The sequence below is a fragment of the Rhopilema esculentum genome, chromosome 7 (assembly GCF_057945365.1).
Source record: "Rhopilema esculentum isolate cy_ngs chromosome 7, ASM5794536v1, whole genome shotgun sequence".
Taxonomy (NCBI): domain Eukaryota; kingdom Metazoa; phylum Cnidaria; class Scyphozoa; order Rhizostomeae; family Rhizostomatidae; genus Rhopilema; species Rhopilema esculentum.
In genome coordinates this window covers 1,440,929-1,454,625 of record NC_142821.1, presented here as the reverse complement: position 1 = coordinate 1,454,625, position 13,697 = coordinate 1,440,929, and the positions used below count along the sequence as shown (strand labels likewise).

At 33.9% G+C, this 13,697-nt stretch overlaps 2 protein-coding genes across 2 annotated transcripts in view; one reads left to right on the top strand and one right to left on the bottom strand.

Annotated features, from left to right (window-relative positions):
* The window catches only part of LOC135683000 (N-alpha-acetyltransferase 25, NatB auxiliary subunit), a 70,055-nt gene extending 64,923 nt beyond the window's left edge, over positions 1–5,132 (top strand). The window contains exons 27-28 of the mRNA XM_065198124.2: positions 2,182–2,331; positions 4,715–5,132. Of these exons, the coding sequence (XP_065054196.1) occupies positions 2,182–2,331; positions 4,715–4,837 (273 nt within the window). The 3' untranslated portion in view covers positions 4,838–5,132. The remainder of the gene's footprint in view (positions 1–2,181; positions 2,332–4,714) is intronic.
* Positions 5,133–5,229: 97 nt separating this feature from the next.
* LOC135683003 (citramalyl-CoA lyase, mitochondrial) lies at positions 5,230–10,147 on the bottom strand. The gene is made up of 7 exons (XM_065198128.2): positions 9,763–10,147; positions 9,247–9,435; positions 7,649–7,844; positions 7,418–7,531; positions 7,189–7,242; positions 6,727–6,851; positions 5,230–6,533 (listed from the first exon to the last, which is right to left on the bottom strand). Exons 1-7 carry the CDS (start codon positions 10,027–10,029, stop codon positions 6,438–6,440), a joined length of 1,041 nt encoding a protein of 346 aa, XP_065054200.2. The 5' UTR covers positions 10,030–10,147; the 3' UTR covers positions 5,230–6,437.
* Between the last annotated feature and the right edge of the window lie 3,550 nt (positions 10,148–13,697).

Below are 13,697 nucleotides of genomic sequence, written 5' to 3'. Positions count from 1 at the left end.
CATTGGCCGTCTTCATTGGCCGTCTTCATTGGCTGTTTTCATTGGTCATCTTCATTGGTCATCTTCATTGGCTTCAAGGCTTTCTCTCAAAGTTCTGTCACCTCCTCGACTTTCTTTTCGTACTACTCTCTTTTTTTAAGAACCAGTAAATTTTAGCTCAGGCTGACTGTTCTTAATTTTTTCGATAATGTGAGGCTGGATTGTTCTTAATCTGTTCTTAAAATAATAGGGTGTAAGTGTACCTCTATTTGCAGGGAATATTTTTCCCTGCAAATCTACACAAAATCCAGCGATTTCATCAACTGTGTATGTTATCATTGGAAGAGACTTTTAAAGGTTTGAGGATCATGGTCTAGACTTCTTGATTTCCATCGACTGCCTCGTCTTGCAGGAGAGCTTCTTGAGCCTCTGGTGCATCGAAAGTAGTTGTTTTACCCTCTTTAGCCTGATACTGGATGACGCAGGATTGAGGTACCGCATACAGTTATGCTGTATATCTAATAAATGTCTGCAAGCAATAAGAATACTGGAACTAAATAGGGCTACACTAAATCGAAGGTGTTCAGAATGGACTACATCTTTCAGACGGATGCTTGAAGTTGCAAGATTTGTGGAATCCTCTTAAACTATTACAAGACCACAGACCCGTTAAATTCGTTAAATCTCAGCAGAATTTGATAGGATATTCTTGAAACCTAAAGGAAACAACTATCAGTTGTGTCGTATCCATTGTGTTTGGATTCTCTGAATTTGCTAATTACCTCCAGCTCTTTCAATTTGACTTACTTCGTACTTGAAGCAATAGAATCGCCGTTGAATGATGGGGAAAATCTGTATTATCAAACGCCCTTGCACTGCTTTCAATAGACCACATCTATTTATGCAGAATTCCACCTAAAAATTCGGCGACGTTGAGGATTATGAAATCTGAACTAGCTCTACCTTACTTCCACTTAAAGATAGTGTCATCAGACGAAACTTTGTCACAATGCCATGGACACACGGGTATCATATTTACTAAGTCGAACTTGGGGTTTTTAGACGTCGCGCATGTTGCAATTTCACAAGAAAAATGTGAAGGAGGCATAATAAGTTGGAAATTCACCTGGGTTTGAGGCTGGAATTCGTTTCTGTCGAAAACGAGTTTGCAAGAGTCAACCATAAATTTCAAGTTGAGTCCACAATTTATCTACAAGTTGAGGTTTAAACCAATTTATCTTGGTTGGTAGAAATAATGCTAATCGTATGAGATAAATATGGAATAAATATAACTGCGTATGGAATAAATATTTTGACTGGTATTGGCATCTGCAGTGCAGTATCATGCAATATTGGTTATCAACAAAAAGGGACTAGCCATATACCTTTTTTCTAATGAATGAAATCACCCAATTATTCTGCAGGCGTTGGGTGACCAAAATTAGGTGAACACTCCCACGAATTATGATCAAAATGTGACTTAGTATGGTTCACATACCTAGATAAAGTTTTGGATTTTTTTATACTTTGGTTTTCCTCCAACAACGCTAATAGTCAAAAAACACAGCTTTTGAGCTCACTGGCTAGAAGACGAGGTAACTGCGCTATCACATTTCAGAAAGCTCTTAAGCATAATTTAGATAAATGTTTCTGCCGTTTTCCTGTGAAAACTCCAAAAAACCAGATGACGAAAAATGCTTTTATCACTCCAATGCAGTGATGTTTATTTGTAAAAGTCAAGCTAGGGGTAAAAGTCACAAGTTACATTTCATACGTTCTCTGGCTAGAAAACTTTTAAGTTCCTTAATTTTGCTAAAGAAACTACTAACATTTCTATTATAGTGTTTTGAAAACTACTTCTTAAGGAATTTTGCGCTAAAAATTTTCTCTCCAAGTCTTACAAGATACGATGAAATAGGCTGGTATGCCCCAATCGCCAATAGATATGGTGGGAAGTGTTTTGAAATGATGACCTGAATTTTAATTCTATTGCGAAATGTAATCTAACTTTAAATATTGCAGCTAATCGCTTCTCAGGAACCCAGTTACTTTAAAAACGTCTAAAATGGTCACCCTTTTTGTTCATGAAGCGTATAGTTCATATGTATTATTTCAGAACACTTTAGAAATATACATTACAATTATGTTTAATACAGTTTTTAACAGCTGTATTCCTGATCATGTGGTTTATTTTGTTACTAGCCAAGCAATGTTGTACAAGATGCTTTGGAAAAGCTGATATCAGGACTAATCACAAACCTTGAGGATTTCAAGACCAAATTGCTGGAAATGGAGGAAGGCAACGTCTCAAAAGAACTCGAAGCTGGAGCACTCACTAACCTTTTCGAAAAGGTTTGAATTCTTTATACCATTTTCCATTTTCATTTCTTACCCAGGATTAAAACTGAATAAGTCAGAACTAATATAGCTGCCTTAATTTTAAGAAGGTAGCCTTCAACCCATCAAAAGCGGCCAAATATTTTAATCGTTTATTGAAATGAAGCCTTCAAAATCATTCAAGGTTAAGATTTTACGGTTAAATATCAAGAAAGTTGGATACCAAAAACTCTTTCGCTGAAATAAGGAGGAATGGTGCAATGCTGTCCTTTTAACTGTGTAGAGTTTTTTAGAATGCATTTCTTTTGTTACCTTGTGAAACATCTATAGGACAAAATGGCTTTCCCACAATTTGTCCCCCATTTAAACATAGAAATAATTGTGGGTAACAGAACCAGGGTGTGAGGATACGATTACCCTTGAGGCTTTGGGCCTTTCTGTCGCAAAGTGTTGCATAAATTTGAAGATTCATCCATAATCTGCAGGCAGACGCACAGCGTGTTGTATGGAACTGTGGTTTGCGTGGTTGTCGCGTAGTAAATCTGCACATAATTAGGCAAACGAAAAGACCTTAAAGCGTGAATGTACCTCAATGATTGATCGCCAAAGTCACTTCAAAAACAGGTTGGTTTTCGCATGATCTCGCTTCCCAGGCCGTTTAAGAACGCAATGACACATTAACGCTTTCTTGATATAGTATCTTCAAAACCCTGGGTTGCTCGGACAACCATTTCCTCATATCACGGTACAGTCTCTACTTGGGTTCAACAAGCAATTGACACAAAACCATCAAACTCTGCTAAATGAAAACTTGTGATCTGCCATCTAAAATTCGTGTAACTTGCGTTTGTTATGTTTTGAGCCATTTTGGAAGTTGCCTTTTCTTGCTAAAATTGCCAAGCTTTTTGACAATTGAGACCCAGGGCAAGATAACCGCTTCAAAGGTAAACAATGTTCTCAGACATCTTTAAATCCACATTCTTTATTATGCTTGGCATATATTTATCCACATCAGCGCCTTTCGTATCTTATGCTCAATGTTTACTTTAGCAAATGACGTAACAGCTACCGACATTAGTACCCAACCCTCTCTTTTTCCAACCGGCTTTGGAAGATATCTCTGTGTCACGACTTGCAACCTGCTATGTGGCCTTTCTTAATCGAATTGGCGTCGAAATGTTTCCTCAGTTACACAAAATTGCTATAATGGACAATGTTTGTAGTAAATAAAGCCATGTCACAGAAGATTTAAGGTTCAGTAGGATATTTTAGAAACGATGGTCGTGAATTTCGCTATATAACAGATATAAAGGAAGCATATCGCTTAATTCTTCACTAATACGCATTCATGTTTGACCCGAGTTTACTTAGGAACGCGTTCGACCGTCGATAAGCAGTCCTATGGTTTTTGTACAGCAGCTTGCCGCACTCATTTTTAGCCAATTGGAAGCCAATTATGTAGTTTGTCAAGTTCGAGGCTACACATCTTCTCCTTTACGTCACCTCTTTCACACCCAGAGGACAGGAGAAGTCGACCAACGTGATTCAAAAAGCGTTCATTATCCGTAGATCTAGAAATAGAATACTTTGGTGTGGTTTGTAAATCATGTTTTGTTCGTGTTCACAAGGTCGAGGTTAATTTACTGGCATGGTCAGGTTTGGTTCAACCCAGCATGCCTTGATATATGGGATACTAATCCAGCTTAAAGAGGCTTATGACTCAATTAAAAATGTCACAAAACAAAGTGTTTTGTCAGTCCTTCAAGGCTGTTCTTTTTTTATTCAATCGCTATCTTTAATCATCATGAGTTGAAGTACACTGTTTCTTCAACCTTTGTTTTTATCAGCATCTCTTGAATGCATTTGGGTATGAAGATTTTTTCTTCAGGTTGAAGAATTCATACATATATCTTCTTTCGATGCTATATTTTCTTAAAGGCTTTGAGTATGAAGACTTTGCTTGTAACTTAACAAAGAATTGTTTCATTTCAAGAAGTGTTTTTTATAGTCTTATGGGAAGAATGCCTGGATGTTAGAAAAACTGGTTTAAAAAATAGAACTTCTTAGGATTTTTCATCAGTGTAAAATTTTTTCTTCAGTGGAAACCTCCATTGACTGACAAAAAGTTTTGTTTTTGCTTTTGTGGTTTGCTCTAAAACAAATCTGCTTTATTTTGAAATATATTTAAGAACTAATTTATTGATCAATTTAAGTGTGCTTATACAGGAACATAATCCAGTTTGCTTATACAGGAACATAATCAAGTTTAATTTGCAGTAGATATCTGAATAAGTTTTAGAAAACCATTTGGATCTTTATTTATTATTTAATTGCTAGCATATTAATTATGTGTGTTATTTTGAATTGTTTGTTTTACACATTTTTTGTTAAATTTCAGACACAGTCAGATTTGGTAATGACAATTTGGCAAAACGTTCAAGGAAGCTACAAGCAATCAATTCAGGAAGTCAGCCAAATCATTGAACTTAAAGTTAAGTTCCTCAAGTCTTTAAAAAGCTAACCAAACTCATCATTTGTAGTATTTTGCTGCCCTTGAGATGCATGAAGAAATCTAACACATGTACGAGACTGTGCCCAGTCCCCATCTAGAATGCATGACATATACCTTGTGATTTTAGTAAAGAACATCATGAATTGAAGTCAAGCTTGCCATACCATGAAGTACCTTTATGACATAAGGTTGTCATTTTGACATTTTATGAAAAAATGGATATTGGTTAGATTTTTAAGTAGAATGATGTAGCAATGTTGCAAAATTTTCAAAATCATTCTTACAAATCAAATAATGTTATCTATATTGCTTTCTTCTTGTAATATATCTTGTAAAAACAGACTCCTTAGGAAATCGATAGGTTTTAGAACAGGTCTTATTTCTTTGGGCAATATCAATGAATCTCAGACTTTGACTTTCGTTAGCAAAATCAAATTGTTTTATTTTGATTTCAACAACACTACACTTGGGTGTAAAAATTAAGGAATCCTTTTTAAGGCTTTGATTTCATTAAAGTGTTTCGAAAACCATCTGCAATAGCACAAAGTATCTCAATAAACAGAAAAGTCCATTTTCTCTCTTGGACTCCTAAGAAGAGCAGTTTGTCAGCAGCTGTTGACTTGTCAAAAACAATTAATGCACCGATTTCTCTCTCATAGTACTCTAAATTGGCACCAGTATAGAAAATTTTGTTCAACTTAAACAGAAAGTATTTTGGTATGCTCTGCTTCTGCTATTCTTTGTTCTTATGTGATGTAAAAAATCATGTATTTCTGAACTAGGTGCCAAAAGTGTTTCTGTGCAGAATTTTTTTCTTAAGCTGTAAGGGTTAGTGAATAATCAGGGCTTCAATTAATAATTTTAATCATGCACTTTTAGTTTTTGTCAACTGTTGTTTGTGATCAACAACAAATTAATAGTCAACTACTGAATTACTAATTGATTGAGACCATTAATCAACTTCAATTCAATTATTAGTAACAGCCTGGTTGGTAAGTTATAAATTGAACGAATACTGTAATTCTCTCTGTTATCCTGGCTGTTAACACTTACTGATGCCCTTTCAAGTTGTATATGATGTCATAATTTCCACTCAAAGTCAGGCGGATATCTTTTAAAAATAGGGATTTTAAACAAATTTGAATGAATACAAAACTGATAACATGAAATTAAACACTATTAAATCATTATGATAACACCAAATCAACTATTTGAAACAGAAGAAAAGACTTAAAAAAGATAACTCAATAAGATTTATAGCAAAATGTCAATGCCAATGTGGATGTGTAATGTTGTTTCAAAGAAGTTGCAAAATTTAAAATTGAAATTTCAAAAAAAACAACAAAGTTTTAGCTACACTGTCAAAAATATTTTCTTCAATCAGTGTGGTTTCTCGATAAATTCAAATCTTCAAAACCTATATACCATTGATACCAGCTAAGGTTTTATCAAATTCACATTTGTATTCCCAAAGTTTGTTAATTAAGAAAATATGAAATTAAGGATAGAACCATGTTCTGAAGATTTTTTTAAATGACTAAGTTGTTTTGAGGTTTGAAAATTTGAATTTTAATTAAGCAAATGATGTGTCTTGTAAATGCAATAATTGTTATTTATTTTTTACTGATTCAACAATTCTTAAAATGTTTTGTGCTTGCTTCAAAAGAGGAAGGTCAATCATGCTGCCACGGAATGTGAAGGCACCCTGTAAAGAAATAAATCCATAAGAATATTAAATTTCTAATGTGACTAGATTTTATTTTGTTCAAAAAGGATGATGAAGAAAATTGTCTGTGAAAGTGTGTGTAAGGAACATTGACTGATTTGACTTTGTCAGAAAAATCTAATTTCTTTTTTTGCAAATTTCTGTTAAAAAATTTTATTATTGTATCACTTACCTTTCCTGAACTTTCATGTTCTCCAAACGATTTTATTAGCTCTTGAGCCCACTGAATCTTGTTTGCACTGGGCATAAATGCACTATTCACCACTTCAATCTGCCCTGGGTGTATCAACTGTTTCCCTGGAATATAAATATGTAAAAATATTAAAAATGTGTATTGAAACTAATGTGTTGTAACAGGAAAAGTGTTTGAATGTGTTAAATTTGACCCAGCTTGAAGAATATTTTTAAAGGATGGAAATTTCTTTTAAAAAACTCACTTTGCAAAATTTGGTCTCAAATGCTTGAATATCATAATCTCGTGGATCAATATCTAAGGTCTTCAAATGACAGATTTTTATCCTGTAGATGTTCCTTCCTCCATCTTTCTTGAACTAATGCAGACTTTGTTATTGTTAAATAAACTGTTTAATGATTGTCTAAAATAAGGTCTGTCAAAGGCCAAAAATTTATTTACCAGTGAACCCCATTTTTGCTCCTTCCTCGGCATGTCGCTTCAGGCTTTCTAAATCTTGGCAAGACAAAAAAGTATATATTTTACAACACATCAACATTTATTTTTAAAAGAGGTTAAGAAACTCAACTAACATATCAGTGAAAAGAAACATATTAAATAAGTTAGATATAATTTCATTTTTTTGCTAAAATTAAGAAGATTGAGTATGAATAGCTTGATTCATAAATACCTTTGAAATTTATATGGACCATGTCTATTGCTTGCAAACCAAATGCTTTACAATGAGTAACAAAACTTTGCCTTGCAAATATCAATTCCCTGGCATCCTCTGTCCTTGTTCCTCCTGCAAACAAATATTTATGAAACTGCTGAATTTTTTTAAAGCAAATTAATGTCATATAAATAAATATGAAAGACATTCACATAGTTATAGGATGATGTAACACATGTAGCTCCTTACCCAAACTGGCCAAAAAGTCATCTGATCCAAAAACACCAGCCTCTGTCTTGAACGGTAAAGTTGCATCTACTGCTGCTTCCATTATGTATCTCATGTTCAGAATGGCAATTGGTGTTTCGATAAAGAAAATAAATGCCATTTTCTTTTCAGGATTTGTTGATCTTTTCATCAGTACTCTATTCACTTGATCTGCAAACTATGATTGTAAAATATTTAATAGCAATATTTTATATACTTAACAACACCCTATGTTGATTAGCCATTGTTTGGTGCACTTTTTTTAAAAGTTCATCAACTTTTTTGCCTGATGTAGGCTATTGTGCGAAGGATAATAAGTTTAGGAGATACTCCTGACAAATGTGCAAGTTAGAATCTAGAGGCCATGCAAGATGGTAACTAAAAGCATTCCTTGTTGCCCTTATTGTACAATAATTTGAGATTTTATAGCCATTCGGGGTTGTGTAGATTTAGATTACAAATTCTTTATTTATACTAGTGCCAGGATGATCAAAAAATAAAGAAACTTTAGTGCAAGGCTTGAGAAAAATTAAGAAATTGTAAAACTTCCCTTTTTTAAAGTGGGGTCCAAAGGTTTTTAACTTGTTGATTTTTTATTGGAAAAGATAGCTTACTTTGGGTTTTTTCAGGATGATCTGTGTTTATATTTATAGAGGTTCATTAAAAGATCTCTATACTTAAAATAAATGGAATGAACTCACCGCTTGAGAATTCAAATAAATAAACAAATCTTTCGATTCTCCATCTCAATTTTATTCCTCGATCCTTACTAACTGAACTATCACACCCCATAACATAAACTAAATTGTTCCCATGGATATGAGTTAATGAACAGTGCAATTAGAAACAACAAAGAGTATTTAAAATGCGTAAAACAATGGTAAATATGTGTGAACAATAAAAGGATGTGAAAATGCATATAAACAAAATTCTAATGAGAATGGTTCACCACATATTCTTCTAAAAATGCTCAACTTAAAAATAATAAGGCAATTTTAAGTCCCAAAATTAAAAAAACGAACTAAGAAACTTCAGCACTAAAACACCAAAGTTTGCATGTCAAATTGAGAAACTGACAGAAAAACAGACAGATCTTAAGCTGCATTGAAGGGTGTTTTTTTAGTTAAAAAATATTGTTCTTACAAGCCTTTCAAGTATCATGTTGATGAATAGACTTGATTGATTCAGAGCACAAGTAAAAGCAGACAGGCGCAATCTTATTGATACATTCATAGACAAAGGATAGATGTTTTATTTAAAACAAGTCTTGTAATTTCAAGATTTTTAAGTCAGAGAAAATGGGAGAGGAAGGAGAACAGACAAGTAATAAGACTTGCAGGGCTTCATAAAATGTGACGAAGCCCTGTATGTCAGGGCAAAATATTGGTTTTACATTTGATTTTTTAAATTTTTTTTACATTTTGCAACATATTTTAAACATATTCACTGCCATTTTTCTTTGTTCCTTTCTGTTACCTTTTATCTACGCTCATTGCAAGATTCACAGAAATCAGTGCTAACTTAAAATCTGAGTAACCATTTGAGAAAAAGTATAACATTAAAGCATTAAACGTATTCACCCATTTAATTTGATCAGAACTTTCCACTTTTGGCAGCAATATAGACTCTGGTAAAGTTTTTCCAGTGAGTGCAGCCTCAATGTCTTCGAGAACAAGTCCACTGTCAACAGAATTCACCCTTACAGCACATTCTCCATATTTGAGTTCGATGTTGCCCAACAACTCATTGATATTCTTCCTTGCTACATCCTGAAAAAGGTTTTTATCAGGAAAGTGTAAACATTACACTCACTTGCATATGGTTTTAGTGGAGGTTTTCTTACAACTATCGAAAGAATCACCACTGAATGATTCTAAAATAATCATTTATAATTATGTTATAAAAAAGCAGCTGAATACAGGTTGCAAACAATTTATTTGAAGAAAACGATTATTTTATAATATTTTATTAGAGAAATTTTCTCGATTTAAAATGTCAAAACTGATTTTTTACAAACAGCCACGAGACTTGGTGGCCATATGCCCTAAAACAAAATTAGCATAACAACATTTAACAAGTGAAATCTTCCAGCAAACCTTCTGACTCATTGCGACACCATCTTCACATTCAAGTATAATGCAGTCTGCTTGTAAATTTGATGCCTTGTTTATTTTCTTTCTGTCATCAGCAGGAACAAAAAGCAGTGATCTTCGCGGTCTAAACGTTGCTATTTCTTTCTCCAAACTGCTGAAGGTCGCTCGGCGCTGAATACTGTTCAAAATGTTTACCCCTCTTGCTGCATTGATGAGGCCTTTGCCTGTGTGCTTCGTGCAAGAATGTATTACTCTGAATACAGACTCCATTATTTTTTATTGAAATTTATCTTGCAATATTTGCAAGTTTGGAAACCTTGCTAACCTTGAAAGTTTGGAAACAACACGTTTATGTGACATTATGTAGTGGCCTCGCTTCAAAATGAGGACGCCCCGCCCCCTCTATGTTATATATCCGTTATAACGAATCAGCTGATCTGTGTTTCCAATCAGGAAAAAACAAACCTATTTCATCTTTAACTTCCAACAACGAAAAGGATAGACAACGACTGTCTGTATCATCGGATCAATTTCCAAATAATTACCTGCATTAAAGAAAATTCAATAAGCTAGAAAGAATACACTCATTTATACACTTTTTCATCTGGGTACGGCATTAACACGGAAGGGAATCTCTTGACAGAAATATTTGAAAACAATAGAAGCATTGACAGGTCTCACTGTTTGCAACTTTGTACCATAAAAAATATGAGGTATGGGAACCCAATATCAAAATAAATGGTGTCATTGTTAGAAACAATGCGTATTGGAAGCTTTCCAGAGCCTTAGTGAGCTGGAGCACTCAACGTCGACCTTTGTTTTGTTTCTAATAAGAAATCAAGTGTGTGCTCTAACTATGTAAAAAGTGCTGTAGAATCTCCCTCGAAATGCCCATTTTGCTAGACGTCTAAATTCTCACGATTGTGCCACCGAATAAATTCTCTTTTGACTACATCTTGAGTACTTGACTACATATTGATAACAAACTTAACTGAAAACACCACATAAACCAGTTAAATACCAAAATATCTAAAAGTATTGGTATCCTTTATAAATTAAGACATCTTGTACCAAAAAGCACTCTTGTTACACTATACAACTCTTTTATTCAGGCCCCGTTCACACGGGAACGCAATCGTTTCGTTCCATTTTTGTTCCAGTTTCTGGAACGGAAAAGTATACTGTTCACACGGTAACGGATCGATTTTTGTTTATGTTCAGACGGGAACGCAATCGTCCCGTTCTGCAATTTGCGCGCCAAAACAAGCAAATGATTTTTAATGCGCATGTCCATAATGGAGATAGATTTCATCATTTCGATTTATCTCTTAGCTATGTCTGAATTTTTTAAACAATTTGAATAAATGGAGAATACAAAAGCGCCCCAAAATAAGCAAGCTCGTGGGAAAATTGAAGCCAGCCCTAAAAGGAAGGAATTTCAATGTTTGCAGAATGGTGTTGAATCTTTTAAATGGACTGACGGCGAGATTCAGCCCAATGGTGTTTTTGAAATCCTCCATTTTCTTCGCTGAGTTCATTATTGTCACCTTTTCCTTCCCTCAACAACAACACAGACGCATGCGCCAAGGGCAAAACTCTTATCGTTCCATTTTCTGGCCCAGTTCTGCGCGTTCACACGGGAACGGAACGGAACGATTGCGTACCGTTCCACTTTTCGTATCACTTATTTTATCGTTCCACTTTTTTGGAACGGAACGATGTCGTTTGAAGCGTTCCCGTGTGAACACAACCCCTGAGCGTTACGCTTTTCGGAACGGTGAAGAACGGAACGGAACGATTGCGTTCCCGTGTGAACGGGGCCTCAATCTCGTGTTCTTTATGGACTTCTTAACTGGGGTTGTGCTAATAAAACTACTCTTGAACCATTGAAAGTAAGCCTACGTAAGGCTGTCAAAGTAATAGATTTTGCTTCTTACACAGCTCGCACAGAACCAATCTTTAAACGTTTTAAGTTATTAAACTTAGAAAATCTGTATAAGCTCAAAACAGCGAAATTTATGTTTCAAATCAACCAGGAAAATCATAGTAACTTTCTTCAAAAGGAATTCATCAAAACTAGTAAATTATATTGCTATAATACGAGACAATTGTCTGATCTTGGTTTTTCTCTTCCCTCTATCTCTACAAACTTCAAAAAAACTTTCTGACATTTGATGGGGTTAAGCATTGGAACTCCTTGGCAATTGAGCTAAAGAATATCCGCAACAAAAATCCCTTTGAAAAAATGATGAAACTATACCTTTTATAGAACTCCTAAGCCATAAAAATTCGTTCTACTTTTTTTTAATATATCCCTTACAAGTGAAATTTACCAGCCTACCGCCTTTATATATATATATATATATATATATATATATGCTTACCCCATATATGTATATATATTTTTCTCTATACTCTTACATTCTCAATTTTTTACTCTTACCGTTATACACTACTTCAAACTGAAATGGAAATTATAATCTTGAGTTTAAATACGTCACTAGGACATATGACTCGATAGCTCCTTGCGAGTTTTTCTCGTGTGTCCTTCAGCATAACAAAACCAATTTATCTGATGTACTTGATTAACTAAATTTTTGAAATTGCTAACTTTTGTATTCTAACTTTTAATTCTTGGTATACTGTAATTAACATTTGTTTTTGCTAAAAAAGATTTTGAGTTGAGTTTGAGTTGAGTGAGCAACTTTGCAAATGATATAAAGCCAAGATGGGACGTCAACAAGCAAATACTAAAGAAACGACTTGCACAACAACTATTTTATTTTACTAGTGTGCAACCGTTTAACGCAGGACGAGAGACTCATTTAAGAATTTACACCGTACAAAAGGAAAAATATAGCTTATAACACAGCCATTTGAATGCCAAGTAACCGCTTTCTTCACTTTTTGCTTATGTTTTTGAAAACAATTTCTACAAGAGCCCCCTCGATATTCTCGTAACACTAAACCCCTGTTCAGTTTTCACAGATGGCGATGTCACAACCAAAGGAAATCTTTTCATTCTGTAACACAAAATCATATTTTTATTATTCCTAAATTTTTTTAAATTTTTAAAAATAATAGCTATTTACAACAATAAAAATTGATCATTGTTGATAAACAATCAACGTAAATACCCTATTTAATAAAGCAACCTCTTAAAATTTTATTCGTAAATTTTATTTACATGTATTGTAAACTCACTTCCTCTCTGAAGCAACTCGTTAAACGAAGATGAAAAATCGCTAGAAAGAATTTATGGTGCGATTCAAATCGCAAATTTTTAACAAAACATAGCAGCGGAAAGTGATTGCACTGGGAGATTACGAATTATTTGTAAAGTAAGAGGGATTGTTTATTTAGATAATTGAAGGCTGACTTTGTTCTTTGCTTTTTGACAAAATTGTACCACATTTTGGTCAAATTCCAGTCTCGAGTAACTTGTAATACCCAATAGCTTAACACTATTGCTGTATCAATGTTGCTGTTACATTTCCAATATTGAGAACATTGCTATTATATTTATATTATTATCTATCTTTAAAATGAATAACGTGACTTAATATTCGATGAAATTCGACAATTTGACTTTTTTAACCAAGAAAACGCTTGGAACACCACTTCTTCAAGGTTCGAAGCCACACTTTCAAAAGTGTCATCACAAGAAGAAGTTGTACTATCATCAGCAAAATTGCACGTCTTCAAATGTTTGACATGTAGATTAAACCTTTTTATCACAACCAAGAATATGTTTTTAAGTTTATTTGGAAACTCATCTCCCCTTGAATTCCACATTTAAGATTTTTCCACATTAAGATTAGCAATGATGATGAATTTTGATAAAAAAAATAGTCTTCAATGGGCATGCCTGTTTAGAAAAATTGAAAAAAGTATAATCCTATCCCAAAGTTTTCAGCCTAAAATAATATTCTATTAAC

Bases quoted from the DNA above. Each gene is read 5' to 3' on its own strand.
- LOC135683003 (XM_065198128.2), bottom strand. From the start codon at position 10,029: ATGGAGTCTGTATTCAGAGTAATACATTCTTGCACGAAGCACACAGGC. The intron at 7,243-7,417 runs GTATTTATGAAT...TGTCTTGCCAAG, and splicing joins GGTCCATATAAATTTCAAAG to ATTTAGAAAGCCTGAAGCGA. The intron at 6,534-6,726 runs GTAAGTGATACA...ATTTCTTTACAG, and splicing joins AACATGAAAGTTCAGGAAAG to GGTGCCTTCACATTCCGTGG.